Source organism: Xiphias gladius, chromosome 9, assembly GCF_016859285.1.
Source record: "Xiphias gladius isolate SHS-SW01 ecotype Sanya breed wild chromosome 9, ASM1685928v1, whole genome shotgun sequence".
NCBI lineage: Eukaryota > Metazoa > Chordata > Actinopteri > Istiophoriformes > Xiphiidae > Xiphias > Xiphias gladius.
Window position 1 is genome coordinate 21,413,674 of NC_053408.1, and position 20,074 is coordinate 21,433,747.

Here is a 20,074-nt window from a genome sequence, read left to right on the forward strand (position 1 = left end):
ATAAAATACATCTTAAGAAGCAAAACAATAAAAATAAAAACCCACATAAGAAATGCAAAACTATATGAAATATTTAAAAGAGATTATTCAGAAGTCTTTTGAAAGAGATGTGTTTTCAGAAGCGATTTAAAAGAAGAAACTGATTTTGCAAGTCTGAGTTGTTGTTGTGCAAAAGCTCTGTCCCCTTTAGTCTTACATCTTGACATGGGAACTACCAACAAAGTTCCTGTCTGAGGACCTCAGACTATGTGCAGGTTGATAAGGTGCAAGTAGTTCAGAAAGTCTAAAATTGATTCTGTAATAAACTGGCAACCAATGTAGAGACTTTAAGAGGGGAGTAATATGGTCTCCTTTCTTTGTTTTTCTTAGTAGTCCAGCTACTGCCTTATGTACTATTTGAAGTGTATGAATTGTTTTCCGACTTACACCAGTTAAGAGACCATTACAGTAATCTAAACATGAGGAAATAAAAGCATGTATTATGGTTTCTGTGGCTCTGAAGCTCAGACATGAATGGATTTTAGTAATGTCCCTTAAATGATAGGAGCAAGATAGGACTGATTTACTGACATGAATCTCAAAATTAAGGTTGGCATCAAATAAGACACGTAGGTTTCTGACATAAGACTTTGTGCAGTTAGAAAAAGGTCCAAGTAAGGATTTTAAATCTATATGCACATGTCAGGGCCACTGATAAGGTTCTCACTTTAAACTGGATTTAAGGGAAGGAAGTTAGAAGAGATCCGTTTTTAATATCAATTAGACACTCTCATGGCAGACAAGCTACTGAGGTTTTCAGGCTTTGCTAAGACATATATCTGCATATCATCAGCATAAAAATGATATTAAAAACCCATGCCTACAAATAATCTCACCTAGTGAGAGCATATATATAAAGAAAAAAAAAGTCCCAAAATGGAGCCCTGGGGCACCCAAAAATTTACTAGGGAGGGGGTTGAAACATGGTCACCAATAGAGACAAAACATTGGCAGTTAGACAAGTAGGAGGTGAACCACTTCAAGACTGTCCCAGATAAACCAACCCAGTGTCGCAATCTACTGATGAGAATGTTGTGATCAATCGTATCAAGGGCTGTGGACAAGTCTATTAATATGAGAACTGAACAATCACCTGAGTTGGCAGTCCTTAATAGATCATTTGTTACTCTAACACACGCAGTCTCAGTGCTGGTATTTTCTGAAACCTGACTGGAATTGTTCATATATGTGGTTATCTTTCAGAGCTTTCATAAGTGGTAGAGCCACTGTCTTTTCAGGGAGTTTAGCTACATAGGGCAGCTTAGACCAGTTTTTTTTAAGAGTGGTTGTATGCATTCAGTTTTCAAATAGTCAGGGACAACACCAGAGTATAGGGATAGTTTATTATAGTGAGTAACCAGGGGGCAATGGCATATAAACTGGCGATGAATTTAGGGGGTATAATATCCAAGGACTACATGAGCATTTAAGGGGAGACATAATGTCCGTAAGTTCATTTTGGGAAATTTGTGTAAAATGAGATAGAGAGGTACTATTGGGATAAGGGGCATCAATAAAAGAAGTGTGATTTTTGATCTTATCCTTTTCACCTTTTTCTTTCTCAACCTACATTCTATTCTTCTGCATTCTCTTTTAAAAGCACAAATGTCATCAGTGATCCAAGGAGACAGATTTCTACCATGTGTTACTCTGGATCTAAAAGGGGCAACTTTAAATATGGTAAACATACAGGGAGAGTTAAAATGGTACACCAGATAATCAACATCTAATGCATTGGTTATAATGTTAATGGAAATAATGGAAGATAATTTTGATGGGTTGTCTTCATTAAAGATGCGAGAATGTACCATCTGTGGTTGATTTACTGACTCACTCTGGAAGACACAATCAAATGCAATACATAAGTGGTTAGATACATAGAGGTCAATAAAATTAAATGTACCAATATTAATGCCATGAGTAAAATCCAGGCCCAAAATAAGGACAAGATCATGTGTAGGCCTTTTAATATGCTGTATAAGATTAAAAGAACTTGTTATATTTAAAAGTCAGTGGCAAAAGGATCAGATGGATTATCAATATGAATACTAAAATCAACTGCTAAAACGATTCTGCCACAAATAAGCATAATGGAAGAAATTCAGATCAAAATTGTGGGTTCGGTCTAGGAGGACGGTAGATAACCAAAGATAGGGTAGGGTTTCAAATTTAAGGTGTAGGGCTATTACCTAACTAGTAATATCTGACACTGTTATGGGACAGCATTTAAAATTATTTATGAAAAACAACAGCTACTCCACCAATACAACCATTTGATTTATGCTGACTAAAACAATCATGAGAAAGAGGGCATAATTCCTGTATCTGGCATTGATCACTAAGTTGCAGCTGTGTCTCTGTTAAAAACATAAGACTGATATTATTTGAAGTAATGAAATCATTCAAAATAAAAGTCTTGATTGGATCTGATCTATAGGGATTTATGCAATGGCTAGCAACAATATTCATGTTAATCTAGCTATTTACATTTGTCTTGGTCCTAGATTTAGTCTGTGTCACAGATTTAGTCTGTGTCACAGAGATAATGGTATTCTTTAGAGGTTTTGAAACAAGCAGAGTGGGTATAGGATTGAAGCGGTAGGAATGCAGCTCAGAAAACTTGTAAGTGGGGCTACCATACAGGTAGGGGGAGCAAGAGATGTTTGGCGTGAGTGTCATCAAAACTGGTGTTTTTGATCTGTGGTATTGAAGTATGGCATGAGGTGGATTTCATCTGTCATTTATGAGGGGCTGTGTGTAAAGAGTACAAAATTTTTTTAGGCTAAAACAGAGGGCATTTGGATGAAAACAATCTTTTCCATAAAAGCATGCATGCCGCCAGAAAAAAGTCAAAATTGTCAATTAAAACAATGTCGCGTGTCTGGCACGTACACTGTAGCCACGTTTGGAGGCTGAGGATCCGACTGAATCCAGCATGCAGTGTGTGATAACAGATTTTGCTCAAACATTCTTGGAATCCCCAACAATTAGGGTTTGAGGACAATTTCGCTTTTTTGGAGTGTCTCGCTGGCCATGGTCCTCCTGCTGCTGAAACAATTCAGTTGAGCCAGAGTCACTGCAGCTAGATCGTGGAAAAGGAGATGTGTCATTGGGAGCATGCCCTTTCCAGCTCGGAGGCCTGTACTGGAGAGCTAGTTACAGGACGAGGGGCGAACTGCAGGCGGCCTGGTTCTGAAGAGGGGCCATTCCGCCAAGATCGACACTCAACAGGAGAGACGGACCGCCTGGGCACAGCCATGGAGAGCAGAGATGGCAAGAAGGGACCACCAGACTCCAGTGCTTCTGAGGGGAAGTGGCAACTGGTGAGTGGGGGGAAACCTTCCTCGCCCTGCATGGGAACTTTGTTAGACAGCAGGAGGGGCCTGAGGTGGATGGAGATGAAAGGGGAACTTCCAACAATGTTTACCCCTTACAGGCAGCAGTCCATGGCTCCTTCTGGCTAGGATTGGAGCTAACCAGGGTATTCAGCTTAGCTCCCAGCTGGGTCCAGTGGTCTGCAGCCTGGGCAGCTGCAACATCTAGACATGAGACAATCGACTCCAGTTCTCTGGCGGTTGTGATGGTGACAGCGGGGACCCATGATTATTACAGAGTCAAGGATCTGTTCTTCATCTTCGAGCTAGTACAGGATGGATTGCTCTCTTCCTCTAAAGTTAGACCTCAAACACACACAGTCCCCTAACGGACTGGTGTGAGGTTACATTGGATCCTTACTGGAATGTTGTAGCTAGGCATCTGTAAAAGAGGCAGAGCTCCCTGTTCTTTCATCAAGATCAGTTGGTACAAAAACAGAGGCCATGCAGTCTTCACCTTCTTCACCAAACGAGAATTAATCATCACTGGGCTCAGCGTCACCAGCACTGTGCTGGCATTTCGGCAAAGACATGTAGCCTGTACCAGCTTCACCATACTTTCTGTTCTGTCTCCCCTGAACTGGTCACCTACATCCCCAGTTTCACCAACACCATCTTTGCAGGAGTTTCAAGGCCTTTTGCCCGAGCTTCCATTTTCGCTGCCTTCTCTAGTGGCTACAAACAAAATCAACTGCCTCCCCTCTTCGAATGTTTTGGATATATTAAGTTATCTTCGGCAAAGATTCTCAGTCTAATCATAAATGTCCATCTTTCTTTCTACCTGAAAAATATTACTTTTTCAAGTACTTTGATGAACTGACAAAAAGACTGTGGAATCCCCATTTCATCCCTATATTATTACTAACATTGCGGTTGGAAGGATTTTTCCCTGAGACCAGATCTGTTCATGGAGTTGTCAACGCATATTTGTATGAATTAAAAGAAGAAAAATGCATTCAGACTGCACTGAAAGCATTGGAAGAAGGCACACTGTATACAAGAGATAATGAATGAGGCACAAATTTTTCCCTGGAAGAAAAATGTTGAGTGCCCAATGTTTCTAAACTATAAAAGTGTTTTTAATACCTTCTGGGAAGTAAAAAGAGCTTATCTTTATATTGTGCTCCAAGTAAACTTTTCTTAAATGAACTCTAAAATGTTACATTTACTTAATTTAGTTATGTCAACAGGTCCCATAAAACTATGATGAATTAACAGGAAAAGGACTAGGAAATTGATTATTACCACATGCTGTTAAGCGAATCTCACCAAATTGTCTTACTTAAATGCTGCATCATACAGCATATGTTAAATTTACTTAACACTTTTATTGAATTTATTTTATTTTGAAGTTACTAATCAAAAATGAGTTGTATCTATGTTGGATTTTGTTGATTGTACTTAACATGACTATATCCTACCTGCTGCATCAAAGTGAGTGAGTCAGATAAATACAATTTACCTGACTTTAATCAGACAGTGAGCAATGTGCCATCAAAAGATAATCAACATCTCTTCAAAAGCCCCAAGAAGCAAAACTTGATGTTTACTGACACATAATGAAACCATGGAAGCAAATGAAGGAAAATAATCTGTGAGAAAAAAAGTATATTATTTCGTGCTTATCACTTCACACTTAGTCAAAATAAATAATTTAAAAGAAGACAGAGATAAAAATGTACAAATAATAAATGATCGAACTGCAAAAAATTACAATATCTGATTCAGTTGAAACCCTTTCAAATACATTTAGGTCCATAAGTATTTGGACAGTGACCCAATTATTGTAATTTTGCCTCTGTACACCACCAAAATGGAATCATCAAGATTTGATTGAGGGGTAGACTTTCAGCTTTAATTCAAGGGGGTTTAACAAAAATTTTGCTATTACCATTTAGGAATTACAGCAATTTTTATACGTAGTCCCTCATTTTCAGAGGCTCAAAAGTAATTGGACAGACCAAATTATTCTAAATATAAGGATTATTTTTAATACTTGGATGAAAATCCTTTGCAATCAATGACTGCCTGAAGTCTGGAACCCTTGGACATCACCAACTCCTGAGTTTCCTCCCATGAGATGCTTTGCCACACCTTTACTGCATCCGCCTTCAGTTGCTGCTTTGTGGGTCTTTCTGCCCTCAGTTTGGTCTTCAGGAAGTGAAAAGCATATTCAGTCGGGTTGAGGTCAGTGTCTGACTTGGCCTTCAAAGAATATTGTTTTCTTTCAAAGAATATTGGTTTTAACACATTTGAATCTATTGAATTGGTTACTTGTCTGACCCCTGCGGTATAAACTTTGGTGATGTTGTGACGTAGGCTACTATCAGATCATCGTGGTGAGCTGCAGCTTCCATTTACTATTCACATATACTATTAGTATATACACTATACTATTCATCTGCACATTTATTAAAAACCTGTTTTTGTGAACAGATTTGTTAGACTAGTTTGTAAAATTACTGCTCAGACCCTGAGAGCACATAAACCACAAAGGCTTTATTGATTTTTCAATCATATGTGTCTGCATTTATAGATGTTCTCTTTGTAAATTCATTATGTAACTATTCAGGTTATGATGAGAATATCTCATAATTTGTAGAAATGACTTAGTAGCACATATGTATGTTTTTAAGAAAGGGGAGATTATGTAATAGGCCTATCTCAAGTTAAAATATTCTTTCTAACTGATGCACAAGGATTTTCAACCTGATAGAAACCGATATTTAATTAAAATATTTTTACTGCCGAAAGACAACAGACTTGTCCTTTCTCTGACTACAGGATTATGCATGATACAGGTTAAAATGGAAAAAATGACCAGTGATGAATCGAAAAATCTTACTGATGAATACTAGAAGCTGTTTTACGCTCACTTTATTAATCAGACCTACTATTAACATGGATCATCAGGTAAGCAGTTAACTAAATGCTAAATCAGAACTAAAATAAAATCTAAACTTGGTGGTGATATTACAGCTGAGTTGAAACTGTTATGTGTCACAGTCACCTCCATTTCAATGCGCACGCTCACCGGGGCAATGTGAAGGGCCCATGAGGCGTGGGGAAAAAAAATAAAAATGACTGTTACAGGGAGGAAAAAAACAAAACAAAATGAGTAATGATGCTAGACTTTGTGTAGTATGTACTCCCCAGAGCCGTTTGTCTCTATATGTTAATTTATATTTATATATGTATGTATAGTATATACCATTCAGCGAAAACATTACAACCGGTAAGTGGTTTAGATGTTGTGGCTGATGGTTCTATATATACACATAGTGTCAGTGGGCTGGAGGCTGCCCTAGCAGCAGAAAGATCATATTCTGCTCGTAAGAGCAATAAATATTTTTCAGTCGCAGGAACTCTTTTCCTGAATACCTTTTCTCGAAGATTTCATATCTTGAATTTCAGTTTTTCCCTGTCCTGACGCAGTTTTCCTGTCTCCGTCCTTTAGCTAATATTGAGGACAAGGTCTGGGAGTGTTTAAGAGTGCGACTGGCCTGCAGGAGGCACAGCCTGTGGGGTCCTCGTGTTCTTCGGGTATCACTGAAATTACTGCTTCCCTTCAGGTCAATGGCAATTTCTCTTTCACCAGGGCAAATGCATAGACTCTTTCTAGGATTGAGCTTCTGAAATCAATAAAGGTCTTATAAAACTCGTTCGTGTACCCATCTGTGCCCAGGCCCTTTTTAGTTTGTGGGCTATCTATGTGTTTTGAAGAACAGGCATCCAATTTGGGCAACTTCTAAACAAAGTTTATAAAGCCGTCAGTTGATTCCCCTGAACGTAGCCTAATTAAGTAAGAAAAGTGAAATTCATGTGTAAAACTGGTGGACTCTCTGTAAATATAATTACCTGAAAGCAAAAAAATGGTTTCAAAACCAAATACTAATTATCTGAGAACAAAACTTTATTGAAAGTAAAATTATGAATTGCAAGCAGAGTTTGATGGTCAAATATAACCATCATTTCTCTCAGAACTTTGTTTGTGTACCTTGAAAACAAAATTTTCTCATAGATTGAATATGAATTTTTTCCTCCATTCCACCATCACTGCCTCGTCGTCTTGCTACTTTGTGTACTGAATTATTGTGACACAAAATGTTAACACAATTTCATAAATAAAAGAACATATTTATTAACATGACATAATCAATACACAAACAAATCTGTCAAAAGTCCTGAACATACACTTTAAAAAAAATACAAAATATACATTTATGTATCTTGTGAACAACTATATCATAGTCCATCAGCCAATACCCCACCCTACGAATCAACTGACCGAAGCATCAGCTCCTTGCCTACGTGTGGCGTGGTGATGTTATCAAAATGTTAGCATCGACTCTGCAGGTTGCACCAGCGGCCTGGTAACAGACGGTGTGAAAGTCCATGCTGTGTTGAGAATAAAACAGTAGAACTATAGATAACATGTACACTCATTAAGACAGAGCATTCCCCTGGATCTTGTTCATGCAGCATAGTCCATATGTCTGTGATGATATAAAACAATACAATATAAAACTGGGCAAACAAAAAAATCAAATCAGAAATGTCCTTCCATTGTAATGTTTGTCTTAAAGCCAACTTCATTAGTTTCATGCCAGTCCGTGTCCATCCAGAAAATGATCACAAGTACTTCAGTGCTGTAAAACCAGAAAATCAAATTGTGCTTTTGCACATCTTTCCTTGCACCTATTCACATACGGCCCCACTTTAAATTTATAACTTTAAAGAGCATTTAAAGCCATGGAACAACGAAAACGGGCACACACAGAAAAGCAAGCACACAGGTTCAACATGGCTGAGGTCAGAAGTCCAAGTCCCCCACCACAAACCATAAAAAACTCCGTAACATGTTAAAATTATTTTCTTTAGCTGTTCATTTATAGTCTGCAAATTTTATGTTGCAACAAGCATTAGATTTAGTACCAAAACCTTCTCCATGCTACAAGAAATAAAATTGTGGTGGGGAAATGCTGAATTCTTGATTTGTTGTTGGTATAAAAAGCAGTCAATTTTAAATGTATTAAGTCTGGAAGAAGCCTGTAAAATATCCATTAAGATTTAGTTTTTAAATTGTGCAATCCCCAGAGGTTAAACCCTCCAAATTCCCAGCGAAAATGACGGAGGACACGACCTTGGTGTCCGTAATGGTAGCCATGGCCCTGACATTAAACCCCAGATGCCATCTTTGATGCTATCGTTATATTAAGCTACACTACAAGTGGTCAACAACCCAGGATGGACAGACCTTAGAACCTCAGGGTCCCCCAAAAAGCCCAGGTTCACTGTGTTAGTCAGTCAGTTGATAGGTGCGAGTGATATGGATAACATCCTTTTTTGACAATTATTTCTTTCAGGGGGAAATATTTTAAAAATTGAGGTAAACTTGTGACATGTAATATGTAAATGTCACTTGATTCAAGCATAATAAAAGTATTAAAAAAAGAAAAAAAAAAACAACTATATTACAGTATATATAATTTTATATCACAATATTGTTATATATTGGGATACAATACATTTTCTGGAAATAAACTGAGAAACTGATCCATTGGGGCCCCAAGGCTCATTTTGCCCCAAGCCCCAAGATTAACCTTCGCATTGACAAAAATGACTTTCATTGTTCCGTACGTGTAAAAACAGCTGGTACTTAGTTCTGAAGTAATGCATTACCAATAAATACCACCAACCCACTTGTGTACAGTAGCAATATTAAAACCATGTCCATCTGAAATAATGACAGCACCACAGACGGCTGGTCCGACTGAAAAACTCCAACACTGATACAGACGTCTGATGCTGAGGGTCCACTGTAACAGTAACTGTATAAATTAATCCCCGTGGGAGAGAAAACATGTCGACAGCTGCAGATTAATGAGGACACTTGAAGATGATCATGAAAGAAATCGTAATCTCTGGAGTACGCTGGTCAGCAGATCAAATATGAAATCTGGGGTAATCGTAACAAATTTGTCGAGGTGTTGGGAGATAAAACAGGCAGGCGGGCTGAGAAGGAAGGCAACTGAATATTATGAAGCACCTTTCAGGAGATTCTGGTACATTAGGATACCAGAGTGAACGTTATGTATACACTAAATCCATCACTGCACAGCCAGCTGCGTACGTTCAAAGCAGCATGCTGGCACTTTTTTTCAGTTAGACAGATGTCTAAACATGTTTAAACGCACATATGTTTATAAAGCTTGACCGATCCAATTCAATCCCTAATTTTCATTCCCTCTTGTGTGACAGCAGGTCTGACATTGGTTTAGCTCAGAAGTTGAGTAACAACAAAGAACAACTGTTACAAAATACAATAGATGGGGAACATTGTCTTGCAGGCTACCAGAGTGAAGATTAAAATGTGGCTCAAGGGCTGAAATGCAATCAAGAAAGGTACAGAAAGCCGAAAATAAGATATATTCAATATTAAATATTTAATCTTAAATGTTCAATATTAAATAAATAAAAAGATATAAGATAATCATATGAACAAACTGTAGAAGATGAATATATGAACCAACAGTTTGTGAAATCATTTAAGAAATTATTAAAACTCAACTCATTACTATGAAATGTTATTTTATTATGCTTATTGCAATGATTCGTTTTATTGGATGTCATTTTAATTTCATTAAAGAAACGTCCTTTGTCAAATCTGTTTTTTATTTTATATTGACATTTTCCCCTTTTTCACTTTTATTTCATGTCGAATTGTTTTGTTCATGATCACTTTTCATGGCTGTTTCGTAAAGTGACAAGCTCAACAACTGCTACCAGATTTAGCCAGTTGGCACCTGTTAGCAAAGCAGAAACAGTGCCAAAGTAATTCTGGATCAACCAGCTATCTGGCAGCTACTGTAAATAAACACAGTACACAGACACATTAACTGAACCTCCCTGATGAAAGAGTCTGGGTCTGTGTACTGTGTTTGTTTACAGCAGCGGCTACATAGTTGATTTCAGAAAAATATAAGCATTGCTCCTCTAGCTAACAGGAGCTAACTGGCTTAATCTGATAGGAGCTGTTGAGTTTGCTATTTTAAAAGGGGCGGGGGGATTTGAGTGGCTGAAAGCTTAGCATGTGGAGATGACACCACTGTCATGAAATGTGACATTAGGAAATAAGTGTCACGGAGAAAAATGCCATGTTAGAACAGACTTCTGAAAAAGGACATTTCGAAATAAAATTAATATGGAAAAAAAAAAAAAATTCTATAAAACTATACAGCTCTGTTAAAGGAAAATAGGAAGGATGAAGTGACATTTGATGATTTTTAATAATTTCTTAAATTATTTCACAAATTATTGTTTCTTTTATATATTTGACTTGAGATTATTTATTTCATTATTAATACAATATGAACAGTTTAGGGTTCCTGGGTTACAGGGCTGCCTTTTCTTTTCAACCCTATGTGTTTTTCTTTTAAATGAAAACATACTAATATTATGTTTAATTGAACGAAGTAATGAAGGCTGAACTGATATGCCACAATTCAATGTGTCGAACTGGATGACACAAAATGATGTGCACGACAAAATCCTTTCAAAAGTGAAGTAGCTTTTAGTAGATGTTTGGAACCTGGAGCATTCCTTGAGATGAGAGCGACCATTCATAGCTCTCTCAGAGGTGGAGAACAGAAGTGATGGTGAGGAAGCATAAACTTCTTCAAAAACATTTCTCATGCCTTTAAAACTAACTAAAACCAGACAATAAATAGTTGTCTATTTTTGGCTTCTTTTCTATTCAGTGGAAATGAATGCTTTGGAGTTTTCTTTTCCCTGCCCTTCAGATGATTGATAGGAGCTTGTGTCATGAAGCTCCCACCGTAAAATTTGGTTGATATCTGCTCCACCTGATGGTTGAAGTGCTGTTGGGCTGAAGCGTCCATAGAGGGCACTACAGTGTTTGCACCCTGCCTGCCCGTCCCCTGTTTCTAGAACGGACCGACTGCTTCCCAGTACTGACTTGACGCCAACTTCCACGGAGGGAAGGCATCAGAACGGAGAGTTCATTCCCAGCTTTGTTTCAAACTGTAGCTTCTGTCTCTTCTGGTAGCGAACTCGCACCCTGAAACGGACAGAAGGGACAAACCGGAGCTTGTGATCAAGACAAGGATGCAATCTGCCAAATATTTCCAGCTTCAAAACACATCCCTGTTCTGTAGAAGATGAGAAGTTCGAAGACTGATCAGACCACTAAATAATCCTCGATAAGCCCACACTGATCCCAGCTGACTTTCCTGCAATATAAAACTGTGATATCAGCGTGGCCTTCTCTCCTTATTCTTCTTTCTGCCATCTGTTTCTCAAAAATCTCCTCTGAGTCCGAGTCACTGTGTTTATAGCTTCTACCTATTTACAATATTCCTGTTCTATTCTTCATTTCTATCACTCTCATCTCATGATGATTCCCCGACTGTCTTCCTCGCTGTTTTGCATCAGTTCCGCCTGTGCTTTGTTTCATACCGTATCTCATGTAGCTTCACCACTTCGTTGACCACCACCACCAGCAGTGGGGAGAGAGAGACCAGCACCCAGGCTAGCAGAGGTATGTCACCCAGGTTAAAGGTCAGGAAGCTGCCCTGGTCACGCCACAACTGGTAATCAACTGTAGCCTGAACAATCTGGCTAAGCAGACTGGGGGAGAGAAGGGAGAGAGGATTAACAATTTGAGTGTGATTTATACAGAAAGGCTCAAAAGAAAAGCCAATTCGATTTACTGTGTGGTCAATTTCATTAAAAGGAATACTTCAACAAGCAACATGTAGTCAAAAACAGTGATGCAGGATTTTACAACTATAGAAAGTTATCATCAGCAACTCTGCTTCATCAATAAGTAGGTCTTAGGATGCAAATTCTTAGTTGTGTTAAGGGTTTTCAGCGTTGTTACAGAGCTTATGCACATAGCCTTCATAGCTACACCTTAACTAAAGATTAGATCATCAAGTGCGATGGAGATACCATGTGGGGATTACAAGAAATGTGATTGTTCAGTTTGGCTGCTCATGTTTTCTCTTTCAGGTTTCTGATGCTGCGAGACATTGTTAAGAGTGACGACAACAAGAAGCAAGTTACAGAAAGGCTCAGTTCAAGACTGCTCCACTGCAAACCTTCTGCTCACCATGACCACTGCTCTCTATCACGGTGAATGTAACACCACAAGCAGTGACTTTATGGCAGTAGTCTCCATTTCAGTAATGGATATAACAAGATGAAATACAAGTTGCCTAGATGTACCTGTAAAGTATACTGTAGCCCAACTTCGCTCTATAATCACATTGTGAATGAAAGACTAAAAATAGTTAAATGGACTGCATTTATGTAGGGCTCTTCTAGTCTTATCGACCACTCTAAGCACTTTACACTACTGCCATGTTCACCTATTCATACAGCGTTCTTCTACATATGTGCTGCGCTTTACACACAAACACACACACACACACAATGCATCAGGGGCAATTTGGGGTTCAGTATCTTGCCCAAGGACACTTCGACATGCGGACTGGAGGAGCCGGGGATCGGACCACCAACCTTCCAATTAGTGGACGACCCGCTCTACCACCTGAGCCACAGCCGACCTAGTTACTGTGGGGAATATATTTAAGTCACAGTACGACCTGGTCACATATGATACAGCCGTCTAGTGTTACGGTGATATTGTCAATGGTTGATATGTGACACAGAACTATGAATCAAGACCTGCAATAGCTGCAGCAGGACTGTTGAGATGCAAGGGGTTAACGGGCTTAACACTTTGCATCAAATTTAAACCCAGCCTAGGTCTGTGAGTGCACACTAAACAATAAGAGACGTGCAACACAGCACGGCTGGATAAAGGTGGGCATTTCCGTATCGCTGCCAGTGGGAAGATGCTAAAAACTGGGTTTCACTGCTTGACCGAAATGGAAATGTGAAAGTGATGCAAGCAAGAAACTGAGACGGTTGTAGTAATCTGAATGATATGATATAAAAGTACAGATGAACTCTACAAAGCTGTAAAGCATACAAATTATGTGATAACTTACACCACAGGTACAGTGAGACACCACCAGATATTGCTGAACGGACTCTTTCTCCACAGAGGCTGAGAGCGGTGGACATAGCTGAGGGAGATTACCACTGGAAAATGAGATTAATGGAAAACAGAAGAAAGGTATTGATTATAATACTTTTTTTTTTTTTTTAATGAGCGGGCTTCACCATGGCCTATACAGCAAACAGTAGGATAGACACAGCCCCTACCTGTGTGTAAGACGAGGAACCCTGCCATGACCTTTTGAGTCAGCAGTAGGCCATTTGACAGTTCACTGAACCACTGAGGAGCATTTTCTGAAGAACTGCAGTCACATAGAAAAACATTTAATTCATGATTTAATCAATTCTTGATTTAAGAAATCTGTCTTTCCTCTATTATTTGTTCTCTATCACATGTGACTTTCAGTAAACAATAAACTATCAGTCTTTTTTAGCATTAATATCATCCTGAAATTGACTGTGATATGCCGTCACAAATTTGCCTATGAATGGAGCAACCGGTGTAATTAATAACAGCGGGACAGTAAGAGATAATGTTTCTCTTACCTGGCTGTGAGTATGTGAAGGCAGGTGACAGTGGTGTTGTCAGCCAAGGTGGAGTTGCTGTTTCTGAGGCAGACCTCCTGCAGGGTAAACCCGAAGGCCAACAGGTAGGCACACACTGTCAGACCAAACTTCAACAGGAAACAGCCAAGGAAGTAGTTCTGGGTCTGGTAAAAGAGGGCAACATGAGGAGAAAGTCCGACAAGCCAATCATTTTTATTCTGAAACAAAATGTTAAAAAAAGCTTCTCCTGATAGTATGTAGTAGGGCAGGAAAGAAGAAAAATACCGATACAAAGAAAACAATGGTATGTCTAAACATAGAAACATGGTCAAACATACAGAAATTTAAAAGTGTAAAATTCCCATAAGGATATGATGAAAGCAGATATGAGTAATTGAAGTATACGTGATGTGGAGAATAAGCAGAGCATCCAACAGTTTTAAGGTGATAAAAAGCATAAAGATTTGAATGTATACATTACAAGTCATTCATCCTTCATCAATGGCCCAAGATGGAGAAAGTAAATACACAAAGTGCAGAAAGAGCAACTGTTTGTTGTCTGTGTCATTTATCATTATCATTACTGCTATCAAGAAAGTTCTTCTAGAATATTTTTCTAGAGGCTTCATTTGACTGGAAGAGGTTTCCAGTATCACTATACAATATGTATAGTATAATGTACAGCGCATTGAGAAAGTATTCATACTAAAATCATTTAAATTCATTTTCCCCCGTCATCAATCTACACTCATTACCCCATAATAATAAAACAAAAACAGGATTTTAGACATTTTTGCGAATTAATTACAAAAGGAAAAGCTGAAATATTACATTGACATAACTATTCAGACCCTCTACTCAGTACTTAGTTGAAGCATCTTTGGCAGCGATTATAGCTTCGAGTCTTCTTGGATATGATTCAATAAGCTTTGCACGCATGGATTTTCAGCCAGTCTTCTCTGCAGATCCTCCCAAGCTCATGGTTGGATGGGGACTTTCAGGGTGGAGCCATTTTCAGGTCTCTCCAGAGATATTTGATTGGGTTCAAGTCTGGGCTTGGGCTGGGCCACTCAAGGACATTCACAGAGTTTTAGAGAAGATTCCTGATTGTTCCAAACTTCTTCCGTTAAAGAATCATGGAGGCCACTCTGTCTTGGGAATTTTCAATGCAGCAGAAATTTTTAGTAGCCTTCCCCAGATTTGTGCCTTGACACAATCCTGTCTCTTTGCTCTGCAGGCAGTTTCTTCGATCTCGTGGCTTGGTTTTTCTTTGATTTGCATTGTCAGCTGCGAGATCTTATATAGAAAGGTTTGTGCCTTTCCAAAGCTTGTCCAATCAGTTCAGTTTACCACAGGTGGACTCCAGTCAAGGTGTAGAAACATCTCAAAGACGATCTTGAATGAAATGGGAGGCACCTGAGCTGAATTTCAAGTGTCATAGCAAAGGGTCTGAATACTTATGACAATGTGATATTCAAGTTTTTCATTTTTAATAAATTTGCAAACATTTCTAAAATTCTGTTTTTGCTTTGCCATCACAGGGTATTGAGTGTAGATTGATGAGGGAAAAAATTAATTTAAATGATTTTAGCAAAAGGCTGTCGCATAACAAAATGTGGAAAAAGGGATGGGGACCGAATACTTTTTGAATGCACTTTAAGTATGTTTCTCTAAGCTTTCGCAGTAATAGTCAAGTAACTAAGGTTTGTAGATCCAGTAGATTTGAAAAATTTGAAGGGCAGGATCCCACCTTTCTTGGAATGGCATCTAGGTTCTTCCCTGTGGCAACTGCCATTACAGAACTGTCTGGAGGCTTCCCCAAAAGTGACACACTGTCAACACAAAAGGACCACTAGTATGACATTCTGCACAACACAGTGAAATAACACAGTATTAATAGTTTACAGTGTTTTAATGAGCGAGTGTTTGTGTACCTTAGAAGTGGGCAGCTGAAGCAGGACAGCCAGAGGATGTCAGTGGTGTTCATTGGAGGAGGAAGCTGAGCCAGACAGGCTAAGAACTACAGACAAACACCAGAGGCACTACATTATTTATTCAATATTAAGTATCTTTTTTTTTATACACATACAAAGTCTTCAAATCAACAACAGTGCCCTCACGCAGCTTTGCCCCGCTAACTGTAAATGATAACGGCTGAAATGCTGAAAGTTTGAAAGAACTTTCATTCTCAGAGGCTGACTGATGTGAAGATCTGATATGGAGGAAGTTCAACCACGGTGAGTGGTCCTGTTTTATCAGAACATAGTGTTTGCTCTATTGTTCTGAAAGATTTATGTTTTATATGTTTCAATATGTGGCTTTATGCCACAATTTAATTTGAGAATGTGAAGTAAATTCATAGTCTGCCAATTAGCAATAATATATACATAGACATAAGAGAAGTGTACTTCTACATAAAAATCTAGCCCAGCGCAGCATAAAAATCCATATGTTCTGAGTTTGTGAAGTATTCTCTCTCACCTGGATGATGACCAGACTGAGCTGACACTGCAGCAGGAAAAGGAAGCATTTGCGAATGCCATAGGTTGTGTGTCGTGCCTGGAACAGATTGACCCAAAGGCAAATTAATTAATAAATGTAACATCTCTCTCACTCAACACTACAAGTTTGACCCCGACCAATCATCGTTCATGTCCTTGCGTGACCTAGGGGAAGAGGGTCAAGAAACTGAAAACACGCTGTCAAGAGTATGCCAAACCAACAGGTGGTGATATAACCCTAAGAGAGTGCTCGGTCATCCTATTGGTCATCGTGAAGGAACACAGGTGTAGGAGATGTCATACTTGGCAGGAAAATTACAAAAAATTATGACATGCTTGACTTTTCGTCGGGGTATCATGGGGTATCCCGGACGCCACATCAAGGTCCGTCGATTATGACACACTACAAGGCCTGCTCGTCTCTCGTGATGTTAATATTCAGGCCCGACGCTGGACGTTGTTGTGTGCTGTTGTGTAGTCTGATCCTGGCTATAGTGTATGAGGGCATGTGTGTGTCTAACCTGCTCTATGAGCTTGACAATGCTGACGCTCTCTCCTAGGTGGAAGGTGACAGAGCAGCCCAGACTGTTGAGCTGTCCGGAGAGCCTCAGAGGAGACAGACCTTCAGCATCTCCATTAAACCCTCCTCCGGTGGCATAGCCAAACGTCTCCCACGAACACTGAGATGGGTACAGAGGGTCAAGAGCGATGCTGCGGAGGCGGGAGGATGAAAATTGTTAGGCTAATCAGGATTACACTTAGAATGTGAAGCAGTTTGTTAGATTACATAATTATTGTACAATCAATCAACACTATATTAGTTGTCTATGGCAGGCCCCTTAAAAGGTCAGTACACCCAAATTACAAAAAAATATTTTCTCATTTACCTCCGGTAAAGTAGTAAGATATCTGTCTCCATACCAGTACAATGGAGATGAATGGAATTTCATTTGTACTGAAAATTACGCCAAGTTTTCAAGAGCAATATCTCTAATATTATCTAAAGAATTGTTGGTAAGAAAAGATAAAAGTGGAAACAACCTGAGGAGATCTGACTGTGGCTACAAGCCTAGGAAACTCAGTGCACTTGTGAATGAATGAACCTCTGAATGTCCTTTTTTTGAATGTCCATTGTTTTGGGATGGAGGTAGTTTAAACAGATATCTCTGAACCTCGATAAATAAGACTAAAACTCTGCATGGCTAGATAGTACTAGAGGTGACAGAGAAAATGTGGGTTTTTTTTCATAATTTGTGTGAGTGTAATTTCCTCTGCATTCCAAAAATGTATGAAATGCAGATGACATGTTTTAGAGGAAATGAGTTTTGATTTTTAATAACATAAATGCTGCTACAGAGTCCTCAAAATTTAGTGGTTCTAATCGTAAAATGACAACAAAAACCAACCAACACCAGTCAAACCATTATCACAATGACACAAATTTGCAAATAAAAAAAACAGGAGGGATGTACTATATTAATGTGTTTATACCTGATGTCACTCTGTAGGAACAAGCGGCTGTTGCGGAAATTGGCAGAGCTTCCCAGACAGCATGTAACCTCCCTGTTTTCCTGCATGATCTTCATCATCTCACACATGGCTATGAAGAAAACCCCATTGTAAGTGTCTATATTACGCTAAAACAAACAATGAGTACATCTAGGACAGACTAACAGAGATCATCAATTCTTTCCTTGAAATAAGCCGCATTGGTTATTAATCATCGCTTTTCCTCATTTGAATCTATTTCACTCTTGAAAAGGCTGATTAAGAGAATGGGGTAAGAGAACACCATGAAAAAGTAAGACAAAAAAATGTTCAGAAGAAAATGACACATAAGGAGGGTGACTCAGTAAGATATAACACTATATTGGTACAGTATAAAACATTTAAAGAATACTCACTGTCAGGGGTGCAGTCAGTAAAGAGTGGCACCAAAAGAGGCACATTATCAATGTTCTTTAAATGAGGACGGACCTGGTGGATACCACGAGGTAGCTTGGCCTGACAAAGAGCAGGGATAGACGAACAGGAATAGTAAGATGAGCTGTACAACTACATACAACTAATTCACAGACAAATAAAATGCACAGATCGAGCAAAAGAAGGAATAACATTTTACAAATTTTAAACAACTGAGCTGTGAGTCAGAAAAAGTTTAAATGGAAGCAATAAATAATTTCATAATAGCATAAGACGGACAAATTAGTCTGTATTCTAACGTTGTATGAAAATCAGGTATATTTACCCTATTGCAGTCTTCTAGGAAACTGGGCACATCACTGTCTGTGGGCTGGAAACTGGCTAGGTCAGAGTGGGCCTCCTCCTCTGGCAGCAATGGACCTTCTGCTTCGTCCCGAGAATCTGTGACACATATGAAGAGAATTGACTAAGTTACAGATGCTCTCTAAAACTCGAATGAACAGACATCACACTGAACTTGAGGAACACACACTTGATTAGGGAGTCTTATTAAAACAACACAGACGGTAAACAATCATAGATGGGCGGAATTTTCTGTGGCACTGAACTCTCATCACTTTTCACATTTGATTTGATGACCAGTCGAGGGTGGAGGAAGTATTAAGATTCAAACCGAGGTTGGTTTCCACTAAAGATAAAAAGGCATACTGCTTGGTGTAGAGAAAAAGAAAAATGAAGGAATACTCAAGTCAAAAGAAATTTGGAAAAGAGGAGCAAAATCAAAAGAACAGAAAGAGCAAAGAGCCATAGAGCGTACCAAACAAAGGCTGTCCAGTCTTGTTATCACTGAACAGGTCCAGACTTTGACTAGAGGCAGAGAAACCACTTTTTACGCCACATTGTACTTTCCCTTGTTTCATGGACTTGGGGGAGGGAGGGATGGATCTGAAAACTTACTTTACCCTAAAGAGATTAATTTAATTGAGGTTTTATGTGCCGAGAACACTCAGACTTCCTAATCACTATAGTCAATCAATAATGATGATGATGATGATGATGATTATTATTATTATTATTAACAGAAATTATATGAACGTTTGTATTACATAGAATATGAAGAAAGGCATATATCATAATAATAATAATAACAGTGTAGTACATCAAGGAAGTATTCAGAATAGTATAAAACTAGTTAGCTTTCAAAATGATATCTAATACTATTAATAAACGTATAAGAGTTGAACAACAACTAATTTGAGTAACAAAATAGTAAAGTACAGTTCTACAGTCTAGTATAATAACTATATATTCCAACTCCATGATAACAGACATATACAGATTGAAGGTCTTGCATAAGAGGTCACACAAGGGTTGTGAAGGCATACCTACCCATGATCACTGGGTGGCAGAAATTTTGAGAAAGATTATTCAACCCACCTTGTCCTTTAGTGGAGTCCACAAAGTAAAGTGAGGGGCTGTTCAACAACCCCACTTATCTTTCAGTGGAATGCAAAAAGGTTGAAAACAAGCCTTCACTACTTGTGAAGTGAAAAGGCCATTTGGCAGATCCTGAGGGTGTCTGAACTTTATTCACTCACCGGTGATTTCTTTGTGGAATTAAGAAAAAGGTATTGTCTCCTCACT

General features: G+C 38.7%; 1 protein-coding gene across 4 annotated transcripts in view; it reads right to left on the reverse strand.

Moving 5' to 3' along the window:
- Window positions 1-7,529: 7,529 nt before the first annotated feature.
- Window positions 7,530-20,074, reverse strand: part of tmem94 (transmembrane protein 94) — a 50,171-nt gene continuing 37,626 nt past the window's right edge. For all 4 annotated transcript variants that reach the window (XM_040134805.1, XM_040134806.1, XM_040134803.1 and 1 more), the window contains 12 exons: window positions 18,756-18,871; window positions 18,412-18,511; window positions 17,999-18,107; window positions 17,029-17,218; window positions 16,488-16,565; window positions 15,941-16,026; window positions 15,757-15,838; window positions 14,007-14,170; window positions 13,668-13,762; window positions 13,451-13,544; window positions 11,892-12,062; window positions 7,530-11,493 (listed from right to left, as the gene is read on the reverse strand). In XM_040134805.1, the coding sequence (XP_039990739.1) occupies window positions 11,421-11,493; window positions 11,892-12,062; window positions 13,451-13,544; window positions 13,668-13,762; window positions 14,007-14,170; window positions 15,757-15,838; window positions 15,941-16,026; window positions 16,488-16,565; window positions 17,029-17,218; window positions 17,999-18,107; window positions 18,412-18,511; window positions 18,756-18,871 (1,358 nt within the window). In that variant the 3' untranslated portion in view covers window positions 7,530-11,420. The remainder of the gene's footprint in view (window positions 11,494-11,891; window positions 12,063-13,450; window positions 13,545-13,667; window positions 13,763-14,006; window positions 14,171-15,756; window positions 15,839-15,940; window positions 16,027-16,487; window positions 16,566-17,028; window positions 17,219-17,998; window positions 18,108-18,411; window positions 18,512-18,755; window positions 18,872-20,074) is intronic.